The following is a 9,928-nucleotide window of genomic DNA, read 5'->3' as shown; positions in this document are numbered from 1 at the left end:
TTTTTTTTTTTTTTTTTTATCTTTTGTTGAATTTTCTTATTAAGCATATGAACTGCAGAATCTCGTCATCCTTATTGTCCTTATTCTTTTCTGGCTGCTCAAAGTTATCCTTTGACTAAGTGGAAATGTTTGGCTTCTAGTTAAACTTAGCCAGCTTCCCACGATGCTTCTTGAAAAGCATGCACAAGTCAACATGGCTGTGAATGGGACACCTCATGGTTACTGGGCAGAAACAAGCCAATATGGCTGTGGCCTGTGGGTGGGACAGGCTAAAAGGCTCAAAGAACAATGGATAAGCTTTCCCTCTAAACTAGTTTGGTGATATCTTATCATTTCTATTTATTCCCCGTTTAATTTTTAATACATTCAAATCAATTGGACAAGCTTTCTCTTCAAACTAGTTTGGTGATATCTTAATCATTTCTATTTATTCCCCGTTTAATTTTTAATACATTCAAATCAAGGGGAGAGATCTATTTCCCTCTTAATTTTTAAAACATCTAAAAAAATAAGGAGAGGTATACTGGGTTACAATTCCCCTGCCATCTCCTCTATGCTTCTCATGTCTCATACCTTGTACTCTACTGGACTCTACCTCCAAACTTCAAACTGAAGCATCTTCTATTCCACTCTCATATACCTCCAAACTTACAAACATCGTAAACGAATGTAAAACAGAATATGCATAGCTTCATTAAAAGGCAGTCCACCTAGGTTGTATCCAAGGTTTCTGAACCTTGTAATGCTGTGAGGCGGTGTTCAAGGATAAAGAAGAACGTAAATCCATATGACTAGGGAAGTTGCCATAAAATACCTTAAATAGATGTACTTATTAGATACCCAGTTTTCTTCTCTTGATTAGTCTGGGTACATCCCTAAATAATTAGCATTTCCTCTAATTAATTAACAACGCAGTACCAGAGTATTAAAATGGAGAGGATTCTTACACCACAAAAACAGCAGACACAATATACACAAATGCTGTTTCAAATTATTTCTTTAGCCCTGTCGTTGGTTAGATTGTTGATCTGGGTAGTAGTGTTAGCAGCCGTTGTAGCAGCAGTGTTACTCTTTTGGTCCAACACCAAGTAGAATATAGTTCCAGGCAGTGGCAATGAAGAAGTCAACCTGTGACTTATGAGAGACGTGTCTGTGATCACATTACATACATTAAGCACTAAACATCCATACAATGCACACCCATAAATTTTGACACTAACAGAATCAACAAAACTAACAATGCACTTAAAGACAGTAAATTAAAATCACAGGATTTGGAGCACAAAAGGTTGAAGTCAAATATGCAGCAATGCAGCAGGAAACACCAGCCATTTACAGAAGTTCAATCCAAGAATGCTACCAATTTCTCTATCTAGTTTGAGGCTTAGAACACGACTTGTTAAGAGAATTCAAAATTTTCCAAATTCTCCATTAATTCTTACAATACACATAGTGTAGGTTGGCATAATGGTGAATTCACTGGGTGCATAGCACTTTGTGCCTTGAGCGCATGACAAGTGCCATAAGGAACAGATATGTGATATAATCATCTTGGGGTCAAGCTAAGAGATCCATAAAACTTAAACAGGATACAATCAAATACCGAAGCTATCATAATTACTCATCCCCTCTGTAACAGAGAGACTCCTATTTCAAAATCCTTCTTTTTTGGGTGGCAAGGAAAGGGAATATGTTGAACACAAGGAGTGATGAGTGTGTGACTTTGGAAGTCAAAATGCTAACCAACTTTAAATTATTAAAGACATTAAACTGGAAGTCAAAATGTTATAACTGTTCCGTCCCACATACCTTCTCCGATTGAATTCCTACATCCAGAAGACCCATCTTACCGTGATACACATCCAACAATTGAGGAACATTGGCCTGAAATTTAATCACAAACTTTTCCAAAAAGCACTTCTCGCTAGGTAGTAATAAGGTCGCTGAGGAGAACTTATTCTTGATCAAATCCATGTCTAACAAAACTTGAACAACTTAAAACCTAGTGATAATCCTCTTCTCCAAGCTTAAACCTAGAACTGAAGGATTTTTAGCAATCTCTGCTGACGGGCAACCCATTTTGTGTACAAGGAAGTCCATTGTTTTTGTGATCTTCTCTTCTGATAAAAGCACACAATTTGGATACCTTCTAAATGCTAACAGAGCTACATCCTTGGACCAACCCCACCTCTTATAAAGTTCCAATTTAGATTCCCATATTGGCTTCTTCATCTTCAAAATAACTTGTATTGCTAGGACAAATACCAATTTCAAAGGATCAAATCCCATTTCCTTAACCTCCTGGACAGCCTTAACAAACTTAGCATGTTTAATGAACGCAGTACCCGGAAAATTAGTCACCAAGAAAGAGATGGCTGATTCAGGTACTCCAAATTCTCTCAAAAGTGCAATATTTGGAACCATATTATTAGTTACATCAAATAGAAAAGAAAGCTGTGACCGCTTCAAAGTTGTAAGAACTTTCTCGTCCACCACAAGTACACTCTTGAGGAAATTATAGCAGGGGATAAGATGGTTATCTAAACTCCTAACCAATAGGAAAGGACTTGAAGTGAGAATCCTAGAGAGGTCAGAGCTTGAAACCCCTACCTTAGAAAGGAAAAACTCAATTTTGGGCAAAAGGGTCTTCCCAGGATCAGATAAAAGCAACATTGGGTGCGTTCTGACAAGTTTGGCGATTTGGGTATTGGTAAACCCATGCCCTTTGAGAAGACTAAGCACTGAGTCTGGTCTATCTGGGTTTCCCAATTGTACCTTCTGTGATGCTAAAATAGCACATTTTGAGGACAACCCACAAGAGTTTATGAGGTAAGACACTGTAAAAGAATGTTTTTCTTGTTGTTGTTGTTGGTGTTTTGATTCAGACAAACCTGTTGACGCATACGATTTCACAATAAAGAAAGCATTTTGCTGAAGAAAACCCAGTTGGGTCATCCTATGTTTGAGCAATAGTAGCTCTCTGAAAGAGTGAAAGCTAAACATAATTGACTCACCGAGTTTGCCTCAGACGAACTGGGTTGGTTATCCGAATAATTCTTCAGCGAGTAGTACGAGTACTAAGCTACGATTCATGGGTTTGTGAATTTCAGTTCTGTGCATGGGGAAAAAGCAAATTCCCATCCCAATTTTTAGGCCTTACTTTTTATTTATTTATTTATTATTATTATTTTTGTTTTTTAGGGTTTACTTGGAGCCTAGTAATAGGATTATGTTACCGCGGTCATTCCTGATAATAATAATAATAATAATAATAAACTAGTCACAAAAGTTTATCTATTTGTGAGATTGACTAAAATAATTTTATAAAATCTTAAATTAATTGAGAAACAGCAGCATTGTATGATTTGTTCTTGTATGATTTTAGTTTGTGTTACAATTTGATAAAGAAGTCATTACTTGAATGTGCAATTGCTTACAAAAAAATTTTAGATAGTTTCAAATACTCCAAAAAAAAAAAATCTCAAATTGAGTTTAAGTTGAATTTGTTAAAGAGACAAGTTTCACTCATTGTTAAGTTTAGATTAAATAAAAATAATTTTGTTTAAAAAAATGATAATGATGAGTGTGAGTGTGAGTTTAAGATGGATTTATTAGAGAGATAGAGTTTTACTCTTTGTTAAGTTTGAACTAAACAAAAATAATTTTATTTTAAAAATTGATAATGATGAATTTGAGTTTAAGATGAACTTATTAAAGAGATAGAGTTTTACTCCTTATTAAATTTAGATTAAACAAATATAATTTTGTTGTTAAAAAATAATTTTATTTAAATAAAATGTTATTTTATTTAAATATTGTGCTGACGTGAAAAATTGTGAGAGTTTTAGTGGCTTTGGTAGAGTTTTGCTCATTGTTAAATTTAAATTAAACAAAAATAATTTTGTTTAAAAAAAACGATAATGAAGAGTTTGAGTTTAAGAAGGGCTTGTTAAAGAGATAGAGTTTTATTCCTTGTTAAGTTTGGACTAAACAAAAATAATTTTATTTAAATATTATGTTGATGTGGAAGAGAGCTTCAGAAGCTTCGGTTTTATAAATATATATATATATATATAATTAGTTAGCAACATCATAGTCAAAAATAAGTCAAATAACCACTAGACATCATCGAAACCATAACAATTCTAAACCAATCAATAAAATAGCTATACAAATTCATTAAGGAAAAAAACCATATACAAATTGTGAGCAGAAAAAGAAAAGATGAATCAAAGAGCACTAACAAAGCATTAATTAAGCAAGTTCTCAAATTCCATCTCTAACTCTTTGTTTAATAATTAATAACGGCTAAATTTCAGAAAACTAAAAATCAGAACCTAGAGTAGAATCACTCACTCACCAAAATCAAAAGAAAAATTCATAACTCAATCTGTGTGGAGTGTGATCAGTGTACTAATTTTTACATGGGTACATGATTCAAGGATACAATTTCTCTGTTTATACAGAAATGCATAATGTGCTATTTGAATTTGATTACTTATTTACTTGTAAGCTCTAGAAGCTGTTAAGATAAATGCCATTGATAATTGATCTACAGCTCACGTTGCCTCTATAGATCATGTTGCAAATCAAAATTCCAATTCAAATGCTTCTACAACTTTCAGATAAACTTGCAGTGGATTTGGTTCCAACTATTGTATTTTATTTAAATTCAAATGTCTCATCATTATGTTTTATCCTTAGCTTCCATCTAATAATCTAATAGTTTTCTTTTGTTTGTTTATATATAATTTCAATACAACTCATGGGTTGGTAATTTAGCCAACACCAATTATTTGGATTTTGATTCAATCAACTATTCTTTGAAAGTAAATTGGAGTACAAATCATCTCCTTTGCCACTACCAGCCCAAATTTGGTTGGTTTCATTTTATTAATAGTCTCTTAGATGTTGAGTCGCTCCACCATAATTTTGTGGTGCCTTGCTTGACATATGACCCCATATTCACATATCCACAATTCTTTTCAATATACATTCAAAAACACTAACAACAGTAGCACCACCTAAAAATCCCAAATTTCCAATAAAAAAAACTTCCTAATAGGCCGAAAAATAAATAAATAAATAAATAACACTTAACAACAGTAGCACTACCAATACCAATTATATGCCAACAACACCAATAAAAGAACTGATAGAAATTGGATACAGAGCATATCACCTGTGTAAAGTAGGGCTAGAGTTTGAAGCATTGGTAATTGCTGCCTGTTATGACAATGGAGATCTTGTGATGGCCTTGATGGGTAACGACAGATATGGCTCTTGGGGATATAGAGAGAAGAAGAGCTTAGAAAGGTAGAGAGAATGGTTAGTTTTAGAGAGTCTATCACATTATCATGATATGCTACAGCAAGAGCTTGATCTTCAATAGTCAGCTTGGCATGCAACACCCTGCCTTTGGTCTCCGTATTTTTGTTAATGATGGCAGACGGTGGGAGAGTTAAAAGTGTAGTTGAATCCGTATGGTTTTGTTTTTTAGTGAAATAGAGTTTTTAATTATATTTTTAATTTTTTAAATATTGTGCTAACGTGAAAAATTGTGGAAGTTTCAAAGCTTTTGGTTTTATATATATATATATATATAGATAATAAAAATAAAAGTGTTAATAGTAATACTTTTATTGAACCTAAATAAAATTACCCCTAAATCTACTATTATCTCATGTAGTAGTTACTCACTTGACCATATACAACCTCGAATCTACTGAATCTTCTACTATGAAACTATTGCATACAAATGCTTTAGTTTGTAATTTTGAAATCTTCACTCAAAGATTTATATCAGCTACTATGGTTGATTGGAAGTAGCAACTTTGCTTTATAATTGGATCTGTTGTTTGTACAAAGTCTCTAGCTGTAGCTCCAAAAAGGGTATGAAAAATCTCCAAATTTGTGTAGAGAACACTTCCCTCTCGAATGTATAAAAACGTGTTCTAGGGTTTTTATTTAAATATCCTTAAGTTTCATTAAAACCCTAGATCAAATGGCTAAGAGAAAAAGTCTGATCTGAATTCTGCATGAATCTCGATTAGTTGAGATGTGCACATTGATTAGTTGAGATAAATGAAACTTATCTGCCCTTTTATTTTTTATTTTTTATTTTTTTCTAATTTCTTGAGTCTTCAAATTTGTTGAACTTCATTTGTCTTATTTAACTGAATATTTCTAGACTAAACCCTAGACAAACTATTTTTTGAGAACAAAACCCTAAACAAACTAAGTTCTAAAAGGTTACAATTTGTTTATGGTTATCAACCTAAAAATATATACTTTGCAACAATAAATGCTAAGTTTTAACTTTTAGTTATATATAAATATAGACGTAGAACTGAGCACAAATTGAGCATAGTGAGGGCAATCTTTATTCCTAACTAGTTGCAAACCCGCACGTTACACGTGATAATTTTTTAGATAAAATATTATTTTAGTCCTTAGACTTTATAAAGAGTTTTTTTAAATAAAAATTATAGTTTTATCATAATTTTCATAATCTTGTCTATTAGTTAAATTTTTTGAAGTCATAGTATATGAAGATTACATTATATATATATATATATAATTTCCCTAGTTAGAGTTTGATAAGTTTTAAGTTTAAATTTTGTATTATTATATTTAATTGTTGATTTTATTGCACTATAAAGTTTTCAATGTTTTCAATGTCATCTGTATAGTCATCTCTATTTTATTTCTGACTCCTCTTAACCACTATTTTATTTTTCCAAATACGGTTATTAATTGACATTTGATTTCATTTCTTTTTTCTTTTCCTTCATTTATTCTTTATTACTTTGTATGTTCCCTTACTAGTTGTAAATTTTATGGTTATCAATAAGAAATAGATATTATGGATGGTTTAAATAGTTATAGATGTAGTTACGTTAGTGGTATGTCAAAGGGGTTTTTTTTTTTTTTTTTTCTTTTTACTTCTGAATTTTCAAGGAAATATGAAAGGCATTTCTCTAGTTTGGTCTCAATCAATTAAGATATCCACAATATATCATTCTTTTTATAAAATAAAAAATAAAAATAAAAATAAAAATAAAAATAAAAAAAGAGAGATATCCACAATATATTAACAGAAGTAATAATGAGCCTTAAATTTTTTTTAATGTATGAAGTGGTTAGATTAGTGGTATGTCAAAGATGTTATAAAAAAAATTAAAAAATAATTCCAAGGAAATGCAAAAGGCCTTTTTTTTTAAAAAAGAAATTGTGACTTATTTAATTGTAGAAATATGATTGTTTTAATTACTGTATTTATAGATTTCGTTATTAAGCTATAAACATCTAAATTAAAGTAGATGAATATATAAATACAAAATTATATGTAAAGTTACAACCGCACAAGATAAATATGTATAGATAATTTTTGTTTTTGTTTTTGTTTTTGTTTTTTTTTTTTTTATTCATGAATCATTATTTCATTGTTTACTTATAAATATCTAAGTTAATTTTTTTTAATCTAAATTAATATAGATGAATATGTAAAGGTAAAATTATATAAAAAGTTAAAAAAAAAAATTTATTTTTAAATAATGGAGTTTTTAAGTCACCTTAAATGGGAAAATGTCTAAAAATATATATATAAGAAAAATTGGAAACAAAAAATGATAACATGGCTACTGATGTGACCCAATGTAAGTGTAGCAATATTAAATACTACGCTTCAGGTTTTAGTAATACTAGTCGCAGACCCGCACATTGCGCGTGATTATTTTTTTATGGCGATCTCATTATTATTGTGGGGCCCGTGGGCCTGATAGCCTCGGCCCATCATGTAGCAGGCCCAAGGCCCACGCTGAGGAATACTGACCATTCAAGGCTAAATTGGGGAAAGTCTCTTTTCCGGATCCACGCCGAGGACCTCCTCGTCCTCGGCCTGACAAGGATGATTTTTGGGAAAGACCAAGCCCAAAGTAAGCTGTCACCCTCGCATTTAATGCATTCACCTAACCCCCCTGGCTGCATTAATGGGGATATAACCCCTTAGCAGGGCAACGTTGATCAGAGTGAACCACTTGAGTACTGATAAGGCCTCTGATGGGACGAACGGCCAGAAGAGAGGCAAATGGATGATCAACAGATGGAATAAGGAGATAGGAAGATGAAGACTATATAAGAAAAGCAAGTAAAGTAAAATAGAGGGGGGGGAAAAAGGAGAAGAAAAGGGGCTCCTCGGCCACGGGCCGAGGAGCATCCCCCCAGTTGTAAATAAACTCTAAGTACTTTCTTTTACAAAAGAGAGTTCATGCTTGGTGAACGACGGCCAACGCCTAAACCTTTAACCCACTCTCTACAAATTTATTGTTTGGGCTTGATTGGGCTGAAAACCCGTTTGTACTCAGGGTCAAACGCAAATTGAGTCCCTACAATTGGCGCCGTCTGTGGGGAGGATTAGGGTGCTAGCCGGCGCACCAAGCGATTGTTCTAAGTGGTCGTTTTACAGTAGGTTGGCGAAGTAAAAAAAAAAAAAAAAAAAATTCGACAGCGAAAAGAGAAATCTTGGTATTATTATTTCATAAATAGAAACAGTACAAATTACAATCAGAGGCTCAGGCAGGCGTGTTTCACAAACAAATTTACAAGTTAATCCTACCAGCTAGTTCTACAATCAGAGGCCTAGGTGGAGCCGCCCTAAAAAAGCTAGCCGGTGGGAAGTGTCAAGCCGTCCTTTTATTGGTATAAAGAGAATGGGAGAGCTTGACACAAAAAGCAGGGAAGGGGGAGGGCCATCTTGTTTTCAGCCCACCGACAACTCCCTTCCCAGCACGGCGGAGCTGGAACAAAGAGAGGAGCAGGTGCAGGGGCTCCGGAACACCTTCCCCCATGATGTTCCCTTGATTCTCTCCAATCCTCTCGAGTGTTGGCCGTTGGAGACGGTAACACTCGAGCACCGCCCATGAGGTGAATTCGCACGTCTTCTTCGTCGGGGGTGCGCTCCGAGGAGAGACGTTAGGTACTCTAACAACATCCCTTCGGGTCACCTTATATGGCGCCATCGGGGTTACGCCTAGATTCTGCCGCACTGGAAGTCTAGTGGAGGCTGCGGCCATAATGGCTCTTGGCACGGATGTCCTCACACCCGCCCAAAGCCGCCTCATATTTGTCAACTCCAGTCACAATTCCGGCAGGGTTATTAAAAGGGATTGGGGAGCTGAAAGGATGTATTTTTCTTTTTGTTTGTGTTGGGAGGTTCATGGATTGTGGAGAAACCATCTCCCCACCTTATATAGGGGATGAGGGTTGGTGAGAATTAATTCATGCAGAGTTCGAAAAGAGAATTATCAGCTGGGCTAATAATGAAACTACCAATTTCCAAGGAGGCCATAGACCGTTGGACTCATGTTAATTCACGAGGACATTAATGAAGGCGCGTTTCGCGCACCAAAGCGTCAAGCGCGGAACACGAACGGACAAAGGGCGCTTCATAAATGAAAAAGATGGGGTCTTGAGCTAGAGGCGAGATCAACGCCACGTGTAAAGATTATAATCCGACCCAAGGAGGAATCATCTCCAGTAAAGCAGTCCGAGGACAAATCTATACTTACAGAAAAATAGAAGTGGTAGACAGAACTAAGGTATTGCATGGTCCTCGGACCCAAGCCTATGGTAAAACTATTCACACCATTATACCTGGGTACTAGACAGAACCAAGGTATTGTATGGTCCTCGGACTCAAACCTATGGGGAAACTAGATACTTACAGAAAAATAGAAGTGGTAGACAGAACCAAGGTATTGTATGGTCCTTGGACCCAAGCCTATGGTAAAACTATTCACACCATTATACCTGGGTACTAGACAGAACCAAGGTATTGTATGGTCCTCGGACTCAAATCTATGGGGAAACTAGATACTTACAGAAAAATAGAAGTGGTAGACAGAGCCAAGGTATTGCATGGTCCTCG

The 9,928-nt window shown here is 34.6% G+C and overlaps 1 protein-coding gene across 1 annotated transcript; it reads right to left on the bottom strand.

Annotated features, from left to right (window-relative positions):
* Positions 1 to 1,889: 1,889 nt before the first annotated feature.
* Positions 1,890 to 3,128, bottom strand: LOC112025984 (uncharacterized). The gene has a single exon (XM_024058663.2). It carries the CDS (start codon positions 3,001 to 3,003, stop codon positions 1,996 to 1,998), a length of 1,008 nt encoding a protein of 335 aa, XP_023914431.2. The 5' UTR covers positions 3,004 to 3,128; the 3' UTR covers positions 1,890 to 1,995.
* Positions 3,129 to 9,928: the final 6,800 nt, after the last annotated feature.

This window comes from Quercus suber, unplaced genomic scaffold (assembly GCF_002906115.3).
Source record: "Quercus suber isolate HL8 unplaced genomic scaffold, Cork oak 2.0 scaffold_905, whole genome shotgun sequence".
Classification (NCBI taxonomy): domain Eukaryota; kingdom Viridiplantae; phylum Streptophyta; class Magnoliopsida; order Fagales; family Fagaceae; genus Quercus; species Quercus suber.
The sequence above is the reverse complement of the archived record's forward strand: the minus strand, read 5'-3'. Positions and strand labels throughout refer to the sequence as shown.